Below are 18,653 nucleotides of genomic sequence, written 5' to 3' on the forward strand. Positions count from 1 at the left end.
CTCCCTGCCAGGTCGTCCATCAAGTTCCTCTAAAGGAAAATCATGTCTTGAAGAGAAATGTGGATCAGCAGCTAAGAATTAAGATTATATACGATAGAAGTGTTGAGGAGTGAGTATAATGTCGTGGTGACTCCCCCCCCCGCCCTATCTGAGAATGGAAATCCTATTAACTAAAGCTTGTTTGCTTTCTTTTGTTTTAAATATAGTTTGCTACCCGAGAAAAGACACCTTATAAAGGTATGTCATATTTTCTTCCCTCTTCTGTTCGTATATATATATATAATTCTGTAGATGAAATTAAGGCTTTGCCAGTTCAAAGCCTTTAATGAAGGGCTTTGCACACCGGCCAATTCGTATCGTCTAGTCAGGGAAACCAAGGCTCTGTGTACAGACTGTGCCTCCCTTCCAAATACTTTCGATGTTCTGATGAATGTTGTTTGACAGGTGCTTGCTATATCCTCACGTGCAGAGGTTTCAGCGAGCAATATATATGTAGTTTTTAAAGGGATTTTAGCACCGTGAAGAATATTTTAAATATCTCTCCTGGCTTCTTTGGACATACTGTGCAAATAAGGAGTAAAATAGTGTGGCAGTCAGGCTTGAGGATTGCAGAGAGACAGAAGCTCTTAGAAATTTGTGATGGATCATTCCCAGTGACCAGTAATTTCAGGGCTGAAATAAATTCAGCCTCTTTGAAGCTGTACATTCAAATTAATGGTGACTCCCTTCTCATTTTGTAGTTCCAATTGCAAAATATGGGAATATTGAAACAAAATATTTCCTAGATATATTGATAGCAGTTGAACTTCTTAGGAAGTCTGGATTTCTGCTATTCTGCTCTACTGCAGCATCTGGCAAGTTTCATGTAACTTGGTAGTTAATGCTTGTAAGGGGAGTTATGTCAGCACTGCTACCGGGTGACTTTTATTTTTATTCTATTTAGAACAAACTTTTTCCACAAGCTATATCTTATTTGGAGAAGACATTTCAAGTGCGCAAATCCTCGGGTACTATATTACTAAGCAGGTATGTGAAATTTTGTTGAAAATCACTTGTTATATTTGATATTTAACACTGTGTTGTATAGACTTTGAAGAATAAGAGTGTAAGAAATGCACTCCTGAATCAGACCAGTGAACCATCTGTCCCAGTGGTTGTAGCAGGTGTTATTTAGGGAGAATACGGAAATCTGCTGACCTTCCATGATCAGCATCTGCATTTGATGTGTCAGAGATGTTAAAGGGTATACATGCTGCCTGTTTCCTTTTACATGTACCCCATTTATGAACCTGTTCCTAACCTCTCTTTGAACCTGTGGATACTCCATTAACAACTGGAAGCATTGTATCTTCCAGAGCAGTGTTACTACCAATTCTTACTGTAGAAGTTACATTAAATACCTGTATTACAGCCTTGTTGGGTGCTGTAAGACTATTCTACAGTTACTTTTGGATTATAAAACAGTGCTGACTGTCTTTTGTGTTTGATTGAAGGCAGTGTGCGACAAACCAGTATTTAAGGAGGAAAGCCGACCCTCACAGATACTGCCTAGGGGCCTGCGCACACCATACAAGATGTGGGCCAGTTATAGTTCCTGAGAAACACCTCCAGGTAAGCTGAGCCATCTAAGTCCTTCTTAACCTTTGAAGTAGTATTGTTCATGAAAGTTACTAAAAATGTTAATATCGCTAACAGTGACCTGTTTTCAGGGGATCACTTTAAATTTGAGTGACAGAATAGAACAACTTTTGTTAGTGGGAGTTTCTTTAGCTGTTGAACCAAAAGTCAAATAAAACTGGACGGTTTGCTGTTCTCTAAGCCTGTGTTATAATGAACTGCACAGAGAGGATGAGATTCAAAGCTTGTTCAGTTGCAACTAATCAATTCATTATTGCCCTTGGTCAATGAGTCAGATTTTCACAGCATTAATATTAAGTTTTGATTTTTTTTTTTTAATACCTTATTTGAAGAGGTTATCCACTGAACCAGGAGCACAGTGCAGGAAATGCTTCTAACTTATTTCCTTGCATGAATTTTTGATTCAACTATAGTATGTGATTAGTAGATTTCTTTGTTTCTCTTAGCTTGAAGTTTCAACTACAGTATTAAAAAATGCATGTCGTGTAATTTGGTACAATTGCTACTTGTGTATACTAGTTCTGTGAGCCAGTTTTTGCTTGTTTTTTTTTTTTTTTTTTTAATTTGTAGGAAATAAATGGTGCTAATTTTGAGATATCTAGCTTGGCAGGCCCTTTTTTTCAAAAGCTCCACATTCCTAGTGTCTGATAAATCAAAAGAGCTAGTTGTTTGAAAGTTATTCCTTGGCTCTGGTTTTATTTACTGTCTTCATAAGGCGTTTTCTCATCTTCTGCTGTCTTACAGCTAGTTGAATTTTGTCATGCAAAATTTCTGTCATAGCTAATGTATTTTAATTGCTCATTTGAACGTTGTCAAAGCAATGCAGGGTGTGCAATGGGAGTGAATGGCACTGCAGACCCACTGGTTTGCCTGACCAAGAAGGGGTTCGAGATGCTGACTTTGTACTTTACGTTAGTGCTCTCACTACTGAAAGGTGTGGCCATGAAAATATCATCGCATATGCAGCCTACTGCCAACTGGAAGCTGAAATGGATAGGCAAGTATTCACTCTGGCACTAACTCTTTTTTCAATTAAACTTTCAAGTTTTTTTAAATGTTCATATGTGGAGTGTAATTATTTGCCTACGTTGTATAGCATAGCAAAGTAGAAGTCATTATTGAAGTAAAGACAAGCACTACATTGAGGTAAAACCACAAAACAATCAAATAGTCTTTAACTTGCAAAGCTGAGGCATTTAAGTCAAAGCTAATCCTCCACTGTTACTGCCTAAACCAGTAACTAACTTCCTACTACTGTGGAAGTGAATGTCATACTTTCACAAATTTAAAGGAGAATGCAAATGGGCCCTGTTTACGTGGCTTTTGTTTCTAGTTTGGCTGTAGCGATTGTAACAGACATTTTGTACCTGTATAGTGTCTTACCTAAAATTCAGATCTCCTGTACTGTTGTCACTAACACCTGTGCAGAATACTGAATATAGAGATTAATCCCATCACTCCCCATTTCAACAGTAAACTAGTTGCTGTATTGTTAACAGACTATTAATGATTGGGGAAGTTGTTGTTTGGAAGGACTTATTTTTACATTAGTCTCCATTTTCTTTTAAATATTCTGCCTCTTCAAGTGAATATGATTTGAATTTGCTAGTATTTTGCTGGAAACAATTTAATTTTAAAACTGTCTTCCAGGCCAATAGCAGGATATGCTAACTTGTGTCCAAATATGATTTCAACGCAAGCTCAGGAATTCATTGGCATGTTGTCTACAGTGAAACATGAGATTATCCATGCGCTGGTAAGGCTTGATGTTATAAAATGTGTCTCCCTGAAATTTGTGCCTGCTTCCTCACGTACCTTCAGCTTCTTGTAAGAGAAGGATGTTTGGACGAGGAAAGCTTTTATATTCCCTCCTTCAATTTGTGTGTTAAATGCCTTGCAGTGTCGTACTTCCAGCGTATCTGCTGTGGGAGCGGTAACTCTTTCGTGGTATTTGACTTTGTATGTGAATGTCTTAGCAGAGGTTCAATGTGCTCGGTTTTTAACTTGAAGGGTTTCTCTGCTGGACTGTTTGCATTTTACCGTGATGATGATGGCAAACCTTTGACAGCAAGATATGCAGATGGACTCCCGCCTTTTAATGAAAGGTATTTTAATTTTTTGGCCCTCTCAGTACTTCTTAGGGTGTATTCTTGCCTGTTGAAAATCCAGCTTTATTCTGCTATTAGAATACTTTGCCTTTATTATGTTGAAACATTGGTGTGTGGTGGTTTTTTTAGTCTTTCTTTACACTGGCATTAAGCACTTATATTATCCACATATATTACAAACTAAGGCGGGATTTCATTTACCAGGAGGCTTGGAGTTAAGCATTAAAATTACCCATGCTTAAATTTCAGTGCTTGCTGAACACCTCAATAAATTGAGTCTTGTGTTTTCTGTAGTCTGTCTAATGTCAGTGCAGTTCATTTTTAAGAGATATATCATTCAAGATTTATAGTTATGCAGAATTGACAACGCATGTGGTCTGCTGTGTGATTTTGCTGACTTGTTCAACGGTTTTCATTTTTTTTCCTTCATTTAGTTCATATTGTAGAAATTTTCTGGGGTTTTTTTTGGAGGTGGAAGGGTAGAGAGCTTTTGGGCTTGTTCACCTTCCTTTTTATACTAGCAATTCTGAGGATTTTTATTTAGTTTCTCACACTTTTGGTAACTGTAGAAAATATGTCTTGAGTCTACAGATATCTTTTTAATAATCTTACTTTGGCTTACTAAATCAGACTTGTGTATGTGATGAACCCATATCTTACAATGAGAAATGTTGCATAATAAATTTAAATTTCAGAAAGCATGAGGAAACATAGAGGTTATTCACGATTCTGTTTCTTACGGAGATAAATCTTCGCAGAGTAGCGTGTATTTGTGGAAAAGATTTGTAACCAAAACATTCTTCTTACAGTCTAGGTTTGTATCAGTGGAGCAATAAAGTCGTTCATAAAGCAGTGAGGTTATGGGACATACGCGGTGGCAAAATGCTGCGCCATGCTGTTTATCTTCTGATAACACCTCGCGTGGTTGTAAGTGTGGATTAACTTAAACTTTTACACTTTGTATGCTGAGGTTGCCATCACATTCTCGAGTCTTAAATATTTCTTATTCTTTAAGAAGTAATAACGTAATATTGAATACCTTTTTCCTGAAGGTATGACCCCAAGACTATGCAGTTAAGATGGTAAAATTAGTTGAGAGGGTGTATCCAAAGTAAAGGGGAAAATGGTTGACAGGCAGTATGAAATAAATAAATTGACATAGTGAGAGACAATGAAGGGACTGGGAAGTAAATTATAAAAAGGTTAAGCAAAATTTATATCAAATAGGTGTCTTAATCCTACTCTTTAGATATTTTCCTACAGACTTAGACACCTAGGGCTTCCGTTGCCTTAACAGGCAGTATTGTCACTGGTTTTCTAATTTATGAGTTCATCCTATTTTCTACTTTTCTCTTTAAAAGCAAAGTTTTAACCTTTTTGTAATTTTATCAGTTACAAAATAATGCAGTTAACCTTTTGTCATGTCTAAAAAAAAAAAAAATATTGCTCAAGTATTCTTGGAAATCTTTCTTGCTTCCCACGCCTCTGACTCTCCCCGCTGCCCCCAACAGAACATATGCTGAAGTGTAATAAACAGGTATTGGAAATAAGTTAGTTATTAATATTTGGCCACAAATAGTCCTTTTGTTTGTTTTAAATCTAACACAGTATATAGAATAAACTTGGTTTAATTACCCCAGTTTTGAAAACTGGCGGTTCTGGTCAAACTGTTCAGAGCATTAAAGGTGCTCTTGGGTAGTGCTGCACTGGCGAAGGCTGGGCTTCTGACCATGAGACCACAGCATTTCTGTGATGCCTCTTAAGACTTTAAAATATTTTGCAGAAAACACTTCCCGAAAAAAGCCTAGTTGACACTAACAGCTTTCTAATAGAAAAGTGTTTTTTCTCTGAAACGTTTGACAGAAGCAGGATTGTAGCGTTCCTACACTGTTTGGGTTTTTTGTTGAGGTTTTTTTTTTTAATATGTTCTTTAGTGTGTGCATGCTATTCTCAGCTAATTCTGTTGCTGCTCTCTTCTTGTAAACTTCCATGTTTTATTTCCAGGAGATAAGTAGACAGATTGTTAGGCTTTGTGTTGGTGTACTTGCTGGCTTAGTCAGGCACTGAGTAGGAGAAGTATTTTGCATTTGGAGGAAAACAAGATGGTAGAAAACAGAAATGCTGAAATACTTTTAAAAGATAATTCTAGAAGATTAGGACTGCATATGGGTATGTATCTCAATATTTTGAGAGTTGTGTTGAAATGTTTTCTTTCTAGGAAGAAGCTCGAAGACATTTTAATTGTCCAATTCTAGAGGGAATGGAGCTTGAAAATCAAGGGGGCATGGGTACTGAGCTCAATCACTGGGAGAAGAGACTGTTGGAGGTTAGTCCTGATATTAGGAATGGAGGAAAATGTGGGAATGTCTGCTCCCCTGCCTTCGTGTTATCTACTGGAGACTTGAAAATGCAAGTGTATCAGACCTCATTGAAATAAATCACAAACAGTACTAAACTAGAAATACTTAAATGTCCAATTTCTAGATAAACTTATTGCTAAGTCTCAGAGTATGAGTTTGAGCTAAGCTGATTACTGAAAAACTAAATGTCTCTTACTTTTGCCTGCCATTTATCCTTGTGAGAAGGTATATTCCCTTTTTAGGAGAAAGGAGGTGTTCTTTTGAGTCAATTCAGTTTTGTCACCCTCTGCCTCTTATACATCAAATATTTGATCATTCTGTCTATTTGTTATGCTGGCTTCATCTTTATTCATATGCCCTAGGGTTAGCTTTTGCCATCTTGACTCCAGAACCTCATCTGACCAAGGAAACACTTACTTCCCTCCTGACATTTAATCTTATTTTTATTTATAACTTTGTGTTGTGTGATATTTTTGGCAGAGTTACACTTTCTAGTTGTGTGCAGTGAGGTAAACAAGAAGCGAAGTGCTTTAGGACAGACCTTTTTGTGGAAGTAATCTTGAAAAATGTGTATTTCTGGAGACCAAAATTGTTAGCTTTTCCTGCTTTTCAGTAACCTTTGATGTGGAACAGTAGTTTAAAGCCAACCGGAAAGACTGCCATTAGAATGAGGATAATTCTAAAGATTGAATAGGATTAGCAAAAAGGAGATAGCGACTAGTCACTTTTACACCTTTCCGGAGAAAGTTTATATTTGGAAAGTAACGCACGTAGTTTGGTTTTGGTCTTGATCCAACTCTCATTAAGTATTGCAGTGATAGCAAATTTGGTGCTAATAATTCTGCTGGTGCTAACTCCTAACCTCGCTAGTGGAGAGGGAAGGCTGGAAAACTACATGTTTTGAAGAAACGATAGAAATGAGGCGAAGTTCAGTAACAGAAATCCAGAGTTGTGTAATTAAGGGTGAGTGACTCTTGCTGTAAGCCTGAAGTTTATCTGAGCAAGAAAAAGACACAGGTGTTACAATTGCCGGTTATAATATGATTAGGAAACTCCAAGGTGACTGGAGTTGCTCTTTGAGGATGGTGTGAACTTATTTTTAAATGAAATGGAAAACTCCACTGCCACATGAATAAAGCGTCCTTTGGAGTGCTGTGTTCCTTTAGTCATGTGCCCTGTGCACCTCGCTCCTAAAAAGGACTACTAGAAATTCTAGGAAAAATAAAAATCAGTCTTGCACAAGATAATTCAATGAGCTTGGCTTTCAGCTTACCAAATGGTGACAGAAGAGGGGGTGTGATTTGCTATTGATAAATATGCTAGAAGAAGGAAGAGTTGTATTTTACCAAAAGAAAAATGAGTACATGTTGGTCGTGAATAAGGTTTCGCTGGAATTTGGAATGAGGTTTCTGACATCTAGAATTCTGAAGCTTTGTAGGGTGGAGTGGGGAAGGGAGTTGCACCTTTAAACCCTTTTATGCAAGAGGTTGGGATTTGACTGTCGGTAGTAAGAAGAGACTGGAAATAAAATGTTTTTTCATAGGAAGCATTTTCTTACAATAGTAATTTTCAGTGGCTTGCTAATAGTAACTGGTAACTTTCAGAATGAAGCAATGACTGGATCTCATACACAGAATCGAGTCTTTTCCAGGATCACCTTAGCATTAATGGAAGACACAGGGTAAGAATTTATAAGAATGGAGGTTTTTGGGGTTCATTTGTGTTTGGTTTTCATTGTACTTGATTTTATTTGGAATTCGTGCACTTGTGCTTATCTGTCTGCAACACAGTAGATGATGGCATAATTAGCATTATATTAGACAAGGACTTCTACCTAGTATGTTAATTTTTCTTCATGTATTTCAAAATCTATACATTCTTAATCTAGCCTTAAAAAAAAACATGCAATGTGATACATAGTACTATTTGTAATGTCTGTTTACTTTTTTCTTACTGTAAGTCTTCTCTCGGTTGCATGCAGTACCTATTGATTATTTTTTCAGCTGCTCTTGCAGATAGAAAGCATACATGGAGGAAAAGCAAAACAGTCTAAAATTTCATCTTTCTGTATGCGTGGTTCCTTTGCAGATCATGGCGCATTGCCGTTGAACAAATAAGCAATAACATTTTCTTTTAGTTCATTGTGACTTCAAAAATAGTGGAATTATAATATAATTTATTGCAGGCAGAAAGAGATGCAGTTTCCCTTTTTCTTTATTTGAAGACCTTGAGGCATAGTATGAAGGTCTTTGAACTGCTGTCTTATTAATCAAAACATGAATTTTTGAAGTAACTGTGTTCTCATTTCAAAATACCTTTACAGCTGGTATAAAGCAAATTACAGCATGGCAGAGAAATTAGATTGGGGACGCAATAAAGGCTGTGACTTTGTAATGAAGAGCTGTAAATTCTGGATTGACCAAAAGAAACAAAAGTAAGAATACAGTCTTTTTAAAAAATAAAGAGGAAACCCTGATGCTTGTTTACATTTGTCCTTCAAATGCAACTCAGTAAAAAGAAATAGAGGTAGATACAGATTAACAACGAATGCCGTCCTAAGCACTTTCAGAATGCACCCAAGAAGGAGCACATCAAATGTATTAAGAGCAGAAACATCCCACCCAATAAATACGGAGCCAAACATCTTAGGGTGTAGAATGCACTTACACTGTAAGAGGGCTGTGCTTTAGAGAGGAGGGGAGAGACTTAATTTAAATGTGTTTGCTTTCTTATTTTATCCCTTTTAATTGGAAATGCAACCGGTATCATCTTGCATTACTGGACTGTACTTAAATCAACAGAAGGAGATGATAGCCATCTTCAGAACAAAGCCTTCCTTGTTTGTTTGTTACAGTGCTCATAAATTTCTAGGACACAGCTGCATAGTGGGCCTGTTTTGCTTGTATGTTTTTTCTTTTAAAAGTTTACAAAGCAATGTCATTAAAACTAAATTGATGAGTGCATTGTAGCTTTGTTTGCTGGCTTGGTACTCATTAGATTAGAAAGATCATAACCAAACAAATAAGAATAATCAGCCTCCAGAGGAGTTGGTGCTTCTTTGTGTGATTATCCAAGTGTTGGGGAGAGTGGGAACAGACAGTCTTGACAGACTGCTTAGCTAAATTATGAAAAGCAGTTAAAGTGATCTAATGTGATTTATCTTTTTTTTTTTTTTTTTTTTTTTTTTGAGGAGGGAATTAATCAGTCCATACTGCGACACTTTGAGGAGTAATCCTTTGCAGTTAACCTGCAGGCAGGACCAAAGAGCAGTAGCAGTGTGCAACTTGCAGAAGTTTCCAAAGCAGTTACCTCAGGAATATCAGGTATAACGGACCTTGCTTTACCAAATAACTAAGTGTTTTCTTTCTTGTGCTTTGCATCCAGGTGATTATATTTGGTTGCATTTTATTTTTTTTTTCTTCTGAACTAGTAGACAAGAACACAAGATGGTGTGAAAAATGTCTGCTTAGTTTATTGTAAAGAGTCTGGGGGCTGAAAAAAAGGCTTGTGATCTTAGTAAAACAATAAGGATGTTGCTTTGCCATCTACCCATATATCAGATGGAAATGTTGCTGTGTAACAGAAGTCCCCCAGAATGTTTTGTTTGAGGTATTTCTTCACCCAGTCTGCCTTGTGTCACTGCATGCTAAGAAATTTGTCCTTTCTCATCCCAGAGAATCCTGATTGCAAAGCCAGGAGGCAGGGGAGAGGGTGGAGAGTGATACATGCAAATGTGAATCTTTCTGCGTTATTGAAATATTCTTAAATACTTCTGGCTCATCTGGTTCATGGGTTGCTGTTAATAGCATTCCTCAGTAGTAACAGCTGATGTTTTTAGAGCTGTAGTGATTGGTTCTATTTAAAAAACGGTTGTACGCTTGTCTTTGCACAAACTGCTTCACCGCCTATTTTGTTTTGCAGTATTTCGACAATCTGAATGGAGTACCAGCGGAAGAATTGCCTTATTATGGTGGCTCAGTAGAAATTGCTGACTATTGTCCCTTTAGTCAAGAATTTAGTTGGCATTTAAGTGGTGAATTTCAACGCAGTTCGGACTGTAGAATAGTTGAAAACCAACCAGGTCAGTTTTCAAGACTTCAGTATGGTATTTGAGAGACTACGTTTGTTAATCTGGAATGGGCTTGCTATATATCCAAACTAACTGGATGTGATAAAACTAAAAATTAGTTTTACAGTACCAGCTGTGTAACAGCTGTGCTGGGGTAAGAAGCACAACATAACTACCTTGTACACCCAGGAAGCAAACACTCACAGCTAATACAGGAATTGCATAACAGCTGAACAGAAATTAACCCCGAATGATGCAAATATAAGACAAAGAGCGGCGGTGGAGGTTGGTTGCTTGTTTTTTGAGTCTCTGAAAAATAATTCCACTTTCCACCTTTGTAGATTTTTGTTGAAGGCAAGGAGCTTTGCAAATGACCAGAACAAGGGCTTGTCTCCTAGGGTAGTGCATGAACTTTCAATATTGCAGAGCTCCAGAATGCTGTAGGGTATTACCTGTCTATGCAGTTGTCTCAAAAACAAATGAATAAACACCCTCTGCCCTCAGCCAGCAATCACAGCCTGGGGGCAAATGTATCCATATAGTTCTAATGGAAAGTGGGTTTTTGGGTTTGTGGTGGTATTTTTTGTTTTTTTTTTTACATCTTGGGTTTCTTCCCACTTTATATTCAAGACAGTATGATTTCCAAATTGATAATGATTAACAGTCGGAAAGATTCCAAAAGTAAACCTTGAATTGTGTGTGGAGACATTGACTAATTATAGCATATTAAGTTGATGTGGACTTTCTGTTCCTCTAGGAAGTTGCAATTCAGTATATTCTTTCTCCTTTAGATCCTACCAAAAACTATGGTGCAGAGAAATATGGACCAAACTCTGTATGTCTTATTCAGAAATCTGCTTTTGTCATGGAACAGTGCAGGAGGAAACTCAGTTACCCTGACTGGGGTAGTGGATGTTATCAAGTATGTATGTGTTGGGTTTTTACTTTATTTGATTGAATAACACCCAAGGAAAAAGTCAGGCATAAAATGTAGGCTGTTTGTTAGAGCTGTTGGAACTTTGCAGCTGGACACTGCACATTATCTTCTCTGCCTTAAATCACTAGATTATGTGACACGCTTTGAAAATAATTGTCTTCCAGCCATAAGCTTGTAGTTCAGATCACGCGTCAAGTTAACATGTGGCCACTGGGATGGCTGGTGTCTTACTTCCAGGCTTGCTAGGGACTTCTATCTCTATTATCCCCGTGACAGTTTCTCCACAGCTAAGTAGGAATACTTGTATAGGAATCTTCTGTTGTTGAAACTTAACGTTGATTAGTCACTCTGATTGAGCACTGTGCACATCACATATTTTTCATTATCCTCCTTCTCCTCAGGACTATCTCTACTAAAGGTTTCACTTTCAACAACAGCACAACTGTAAAAAAAGTAGTCTTTGGCAGAAGCCAAATTTTACTCTTTCTCAGTTGATGATCTGCGTAATTGCACGAAGAGAGTACAGTCAATGCTTTAAAGCAGTCTTGAACCAAATAGTTGCTCTGAGTGCATTAAAATACTTGCAGTTAATCCATGCTGTAATAGTGGCTGCTTACTGAATGTAGTATTTACGTATTGAAAGAACTTCCAAACCCCAAAACCTATTTCTGATAAATCATAATACAGACTTGTCTTTTATTCTTTTATTTGAAGGTTTCTTGTTCTCCACAAGGACTGCATGTTTGGGTCAAGGACACAGCGTACTTGTGCAGCCGCTCGGGTCAGGTGTTGACTGTGAGCATTCAGATGAATGGCTGGATACACGTTGGGAATCTGATTTGCCCAGCCTGTTCGGACTTCTGTGACTCCTGTCCCCCAGAGCGGGATCCTCCGGCTTCTAACTTAACAAGAGCTGCACCAATCGGTAGGTTTCCTTATTTGCTGAAGTGAAACTTCATATTAAATGCCTGAAAACTCTAAGGGTTTGTGTCAGCTCTGACTGTCAGAGAACAGGAAAGGAGAGCCGTGGCCTGGCTACTCTAAGATCCTCGGCGTAGGAGTTAAAGGAAGATGGCACAGGTGCCCAGCTTTTTGCTGTGCAGTCGTGCAGGATAGTGGCTAACACAGGAGAAATGTGAAACGTAACTACTTCATGTCACGTCTCCTTCTGGTAATAGTCCCAGAAATCTAGCTTTAGCCTAGCAACTTCCCCGAAAATCTGATCTGTGTTTGAAGGCTGTATCATTATTATAACCCTCAAAATTATCATCTTGGTGGAAAGTGAGGTCTCGCTTGTATAACTTCCCATTAACATTGTCAGTGCCAGAACACGAAAGATAGGTGTCAGTTTGCTTTTTGAGGGAGGAAAAAAGCTCAATTCACTGACTGTCAGTTAATGTTTTGTGAAGAACAGATGGCTTTCTCTTTCATCAAGTGGCTTTTTAGAACAGTCTTTACAGTATTTTGCACTAGTGGCTTATTTTTAAGCCTTTAACCAATTCTTTAATTGCTGGACACGCTGTCTCTACTGCAGTTTCAAGGAGAAAATAAACCTGTTTAGTTTACTTGCACTCTCTATTCATTTTTCAAAGTGGTGCACTTGGGTTTGTGTGTACCATTCCAAACAGTTTTGTTTTGTCTCAGAGATGGAAACATTACAGTGGTTGGTGAAATGAGTCCTGTAGGTTTGATTTTAGACTGAGGAAGCTGTAACCTGGGAGATTCACATCTTCTGGCATCTATTTGAATTCATGCTTGGTGTTTCTCATACACATACATGTGTGTATATATGTAAAGGTTTTTATCTGTGCAAGTTTATGTTTGTGTGGATGGTTTACTTAAGCCTCATGGCTGTGTGATTACCTACCATATGGACAAACTCCTGGATTCATATATTGAGTTCCTCCCCGCTTTCTTTCCTTTTATTTTTGTTTGGTTTTGTTGTTGTTTGGGTTTTGGTTTTTTTTTTCTCTTCAGCTTGGTGTTTTGTCGCTTGGGTTTTTATGACTTGCAGCCGTACGGATCAAAAGTATTCATAAAACAATCTTTTGAGAGTCTATGGTTTTGAAATGCTGCTTCTCCCCGTCATGCCATAGAGAACTTCATGCTCTTTTTTTGCAATACCAGTACATTTTTCTCATTTGTTCTCCTAAGTGCTATTAGTGAAGGAATGCAGAAACTTATTTAATTGTAAAGGGAATAATAATATTATTTGGTAATTTGGAATTCCTAGCCTTGAAAGCTAGAATAAATCAGTGTGGATTACTTCAAGTATGTTTTTGTTCTTTGGTGTTTTTTAGTGCTCTCTGTTATTTTATCTTCTTTTTAAATATAAAATTTATAAGCTTTATGGTGTGTTTTTTTTGTTTTTTTGTTTTTTTTTTAGACTTATGCTCCTGCTCGTCTAGCCTGGTTGTAACCCTTTGGCTATTGATGGCTAACTTAATTCCCCTGCTAACAGGGTTATTTCTCTGCGCCTAGAGTTAAGCACGGGGCAAGAAGATGTTCCAAGATGATATACCGTCATGTTGCACTCCTTATTGTGGAGCACTGAGTTTTTTGTCTCTGCAGGCAGCTGTCTTTTGCTGAACCTCATCTCTCCTGGCAAGTATCAGTGCAGACAGTAGTCAGGGAGGTACTGACAAAAGCAGCCAGGGTCTGAGGAGGAAAATGTACCTTGTCATCTCAATAAGTGCCAGTATTTTCCTGAATTGCAACCTTTGATTTTTGGACACGGTAACGAGATCTGCTATGCCAACTGTGTTAGACTATCTGGCAACTCGGTCAAGATTTGAAACGAGAACTCTTCTGTAATAGAACTGAGGGTTGTTTTTTTTGTTATATCCTCTGTGTGACTGGTAGCAAAGCATCCTCAAACTGGAAATATACCTCAGTGGTTTAGTCAAAAGCCATGTAAAAATCAGTTGTCATCACTGCTATTAACCAGGCCTAAACAGGTGTGCGGACTGTTTGTTTGTTTTGTCAATTCTTACCATTTATGGGGGGGAAAAATAATTCGATGTGATAGACCAGTAATTAGCAGTTGTCTCCACAACTGGATTCTGCAGCTTTGAGGCTTCTCAGAATTCGTACTAGTTTGTGGGAAAGCGGCTAATTCTTGGGGTTCACTTAAAACTTCCTAGATGCGCAAAGGTGAATTTCAGACTGGTAACCAAGACAACTGTCTAGAAATCTCATTCTCATTTAGCATGTGCCAGTTCTACTGTGAAATTCAATACATCAAATGTTTGAATATTCTCAGAGTAATTTGCTAGGCAAATGCATTTCAGTAGTGACACCCAGTCTGTAAAATTGGGACAGCTTTTCTGATTACTTTTAATTTTGTTGGTTTGTTTCTTAAATAGTGGCATTATTATTTTTTTAAATAGTATGAACGTAAATACAGCTGTTCTCACTTTTGAAGGGCAAACCAGTAGCAATGGCAGCTATAATCTTACAGGACCATATTGACTTCTCTAGACCAAAAACTATATTGAATGTGTTTTTTTTAAAAAAAAGTCTAATGTCGTTTTATTTCTTTTTTTTTCCTCCCTTCATTTTTCCTTGGCCATATAGTTGATAATCCAAATACTATGGATTATTTGAGTATTTGTAATATGAGCATCATACATTTTAAACACACGACAGCACACCTTGGTACAAAATTAATCACTTGATGGGCAAAATTTGTAGGAGGAAGGAAATGAGCAAAATCTGTCTCGCCAAGGACAGCTGCTCTATAGGACACTTCTAAGGATGTTTTCATTTGTTTTTGACTCTATATAATGTGTTACAAATAATCCTGTTTGGAGCAGAAGAAACTCTTACATGGTGCAATCCACTATCTGTCCTGTTAGGATAGTTTTCATTCTTGGAAAAGTATTAAACTTGAGGGAGCAGACATGCTCAGTGCACTAAAAAATGCAAATATAGGGAGAAAAGTGATGTTACTCTGCTTTACTCTGCTTCTTAAATGTGTATTTATGTTAGAATTGTCAGTGAGTAGATCCCTTTCTAAAATGAGAGGGAGGGGGATGAAAGGGGTAGGGAGTAAAATTTCTTTAGCTAAAATTAAACTTGTTTAATAACAGGACTTCCATTGTAATTGTAAGAAAATCTTTGTGCCTACTGGACTCTTTTTCCTTTTTTTTTTTTTTTTTATTTAATTTAAAGAAACTCTTACGACACTGCTGAGGCGAGTAAGCTGCAACCTGAAACTGTCTGAAGGCATCACAGTTGAGAGAGTACCTTGCACTGGGCTAGTTCCCCTTCTTAACTGCAGGTTAATTTTGCTTTGACTTATACAAGGCCTAGACTAGCCTTAAATAGGTGTTTCTGAGAAGCAATACAAATTAGGAATCAAATGCTTTAAATGTGTAGAAATTCAAATTAAGAAACATTCAGATTAATAAGCAAACACCGATTATTTTAATATATGCACAATCAACAGTTGGTGTAAATTGATTCCTTGAAAACGTAAAGGTTTGAGAAGGCATCTTAGGTCCCAGAGGTCAATATTGTATTTTTTGTCTGTTGTGCAATAATACGGTTTAAATGGTATCACTCGACAACAATGCTTTTGATACTTGAAAAGAAATTATTGGTTATTTTTTCTTACTGTGAAATATTTGCACTGTCTGAACTTTCTGGTTAACTTTATAACTGTTAAAACTTTTTTACTGGTGTTAATTTATTGTGCTTGGTATTTGATATGCTGGTCTCCTGTCTGTGTAAGTGTGAAATTTGTCATATTTAATTGAATATTTTTATTCTCTACACAGTTGTTTGTCACGAGGGCTTTCCTTCTTTTATTCTCTCCTCCTGAGAATTAACTGAAAGATGGCTTAAAAAGTCAATGCTTACCTACTTCTGAATTGTATGCATTAATTAAAGAAAGAGGCTGTAGTGCATTGTATCTACAGGGAAAAATCTATCTGCCTGTCGGAGCTTTTGTGGTCAGATTCACCAGTACCTGCATCAGTGAATCCAATGAAGTAAAACTATTACTGCCTTAATAATCTGAGATTTCAGTCGTAATTTCTTTGACGTGCAGCCCTTCAACTGGCTGTGAACTGCAGAACTGGAAGTGGCTTTGGGCAGTCGGGGGGGAGGAGAAGGTACTTTAGCCAGCAAAATCCAACGTGTTCTATGCCATCAGTGCGTTCGCAGCTGTAGCCGCGTTGGAACCGCCAAGTAATGTGTCAAGTTCAACTTAAAAGTGAGAATGAATTGGTGACTGTCAAAAAGAATATTTGAGTAAAGCTGACTACCTCAGTTCTGTTTGTCTGTGAGTCTTCTAGACTGCTGTGAACTTCCAAATCTTAACATGCATTGAGTAAAAACATGTCTCAGGTTTTTAAGAGCAAAATAAATACAGTAGGAAGCACAAGCCATTTTTGAGTGTAGAACACAGCTGAAACTGTAGCTTAAACCAGTCAGTTGCGTAGCCTTAAGTGTAGTTTCCCTCATAAAAGTCGAAATAAATACAAAGTTTGCAGGCACCTACTTTAGGTGTCCTGACCATGTTGTGGCAAGTCCATCCTGTGGCATCTATTACATGTGAAAACTTTGAAACGTAGCCCAAAGAAACCGTTGTTTTCACTGGAGTAGGTAGGGCAGCAGGAGCCCTGGAAATAGTTCTAAGACAGCAATGAGTTCACTTGTCTGTAGCAGAAACATTTTCAGTATATATTGTTTGCTTATGGAAGTGAATTAGATTTGCGTGCTCTTTTTACCCCAGTAGTTCAAATTGACAGCATTTCAGTTCGAAGTCGAGGCAAGTCATACTTTAGGAACACATTTTTCTAGCGTTTCAAACAATTCCAAGGAGGAAGGATAGCTTTTTGGCTGGAGTATGCAGCAAGTAAAATTACACCGAAAAGGAGGGAATTTATTCCTCTTGAAACGAGTTGAGGTCTTGGGTGACTGTCACAGCCTTGGATATAGGTTAATTACCGAAAGAGAATTCTGACCCCATTAATTGACTGTCGGTGCAATGCAGCTCATTCTTTCGGCCAAGCACAAATAAATTAGGAAGACTGATGTCACTTAAGAGCAGACATATCCACAATCCCTTGCGGTTGTTTTTAAATCTTCCTGTCCTGCAAATCTTTCTGCTTGAATATATTTCAGTAGAGAGGGAGGCGGTACGTCCTTTCGTCCCCGCATTTCCTACCAGTGACTTTCCGCCCACTGAGCAGGTCAAGGTCTTTCCCCTGCGAGACGGAACAACCGGCTTTCGCTCGGCTGAATGTATCGCTCTTCAGGACTTGCGTCTATTTGTACGTTAAGTAATGGGATCTGATGCTACCAGACTTCCGAAGTGCAAATGTTGCCTTTTTAATGTGAAGTTTACCTTGGAGATAAAGCAACTGTTTTGAGAGAACTGGCTGATCTTGAACATGTGTTTCCTATTTTGGTACAAAATGTGAATACAGAACAAACTATTTTACATAGATTTTGACTGGATTGAGATATAAGGGCTCATTTTTGTTATTTATGGAGTAAAAATTTCCTTATTTTACTGTGTAAAAAAAAGTATGTCATACAAAAGAAAAAAAAATTGTTCATCAATAAAATGTCCAAATTTTTGTTATTTATGGAGTAAAAATATCCTTATTTTACTGTGTAAAAAAAAAAAAGTATGTCATACAAAAGAAGAAAAAATTGTTCATCAATAAAATGTCCATTGAAAATTGAGTCGTCATGTCCTTTCCTTTGAGCTGACAATTACTAACCGGACGAATAAGCGCAATAAAGGACCACCATAACAACAGTAATTTATTCGGGGAGAATTTTGAAAAATGAAATTACATCAAGTCTGCATATCGATCACTTTATTAAACTGTTATTTATACACCTTGAATGTAAAGTGTTTTATACTATTATTAGCTGATACATGACTTATCAGAAGTTCAGCCTGCCGCTGAAGTAAGGAGGTCCTGAATCCTCTATCCCATCCTTGTGTATTTGATACTTAAAAATTATGGAAGATTGAAGTCTTTTTCCACTTGAAATGGAAGATCGTATTTCCCTGTTTTGTGTAAAGGATTTGGCCAGGCGATTCCCGTTTCAGGAGAAGGAACGTTGGCATTGCCCGGCGGAGCCCCGAGCCACTGGCTGTGACCGGACTCGGAGCGGGAAAAAACACCATCACTGCTATTCAGCAGGGATCAGGGATGCTGCAGCCACGCTTTCTGGTACCCGAGCTACCTTTGCCAGCTGGGAGACTGAGATTCTTACAATATAATTACAAGTAATACATTTTTTTTTTATACATATATATATATTACTCTGATAAATGTGAAAGACATAATAACATTCCTCCAAAATGCAGAGTGGAGATGATTTTATAATCTAGTGGTTGGTGTTTTGTTTTTTTTTTATCCCTAAGCAATATGTCAGCAAATACGTAGATTAAAAAAACCACTTGCCTTCCCCTCTGCTATTTTGGAAAATCAGATAAAGCAAAGCAAAAGTAGGTTACTCTTCCTTTTTGGTTGCCTTGTCTCAAAATAGGAGTCTTTCAAAAAGCTTATAAA

General features: G+C 37.6%; 1 protein-coding gene across 1 annotated transcript in view; it reads left to right on the forward strand.

Annotated features, from left to right (window-relative positions):
* LMLN (leishmanolysin-like (metallopeptidase M8 family)) overlaps positions 1–13,593 on the forward strand; it is a 15,298-nt gene extending 1,705 nt beyond the window's left edge. The window contains exons 2-17 of the mRNA XM_009887308.1: positions 12–109; positions 207–237; positions 944–1,026; positions 1,494–1,611; positions 2,457–2,635; positions 3,289–3,394; positions 3,649–3,743; positions 4,556–4,673; positions 5,965–6,072; positions 7,711–7,787; positions 8,430–8,540; positions 9,297–9,429; positions 10,028–10,187; positions 10,967–11,097; positions 11,827–12,037; positions 13,499–13,593. Of these exons, the coding sequence (XP_009885610.1) occupies positions 12–109; positions 207–237; positions 944–1,026; positions 1,494–1,611; positions 2,457–2,635; positions 3,289–3,394; positions 3,649–3,743; positions 4,556–4,673; positions 5,965–6,072; positions 7,711–7,787; positions 8,430–8,540; positions 9,297–9,429; positions 10,028–10,187; positions 10,967–11,097; positions 11,827–12,037; positions 13,499–13,593 (1,854 nt within the window). The remainder of the gene's footprint in view (positions 1–11; positions 110–206; positions 238–943; positions 1,027–1,493; positions 1,612–2,456; positions 2,636–3,288; positions 3,395–3,648; positions 3,744–4,555; positions 4,674–5,964; positions 6,073–7,710; positions 7,788–8,429; positions 8,541–9,296; positions 9,430–10,027; positions 10,188–10,966; positions 11,098–11,826; positions 12,038–13,498) is intronic.
* Positions 13,594–18,653: the final 5,060 nt, after the last annotated feature.

Source organism: Charadrius vociferus, unplaced genomic scaffold (genome assembly GCF_000708025.1).
Source record: "Charadrius vociferus isolate BGI_N301 unplaced genomic scaffold, ASM70802v2 scaffold385, whole genome shotgun sequence".
NCBI classification, from domain to species: Eukaryota; Metazoa; Chordata; class Aves; order Charadriiformes; family Charadriidae; genus Charadrius; species Charadrius vociferus.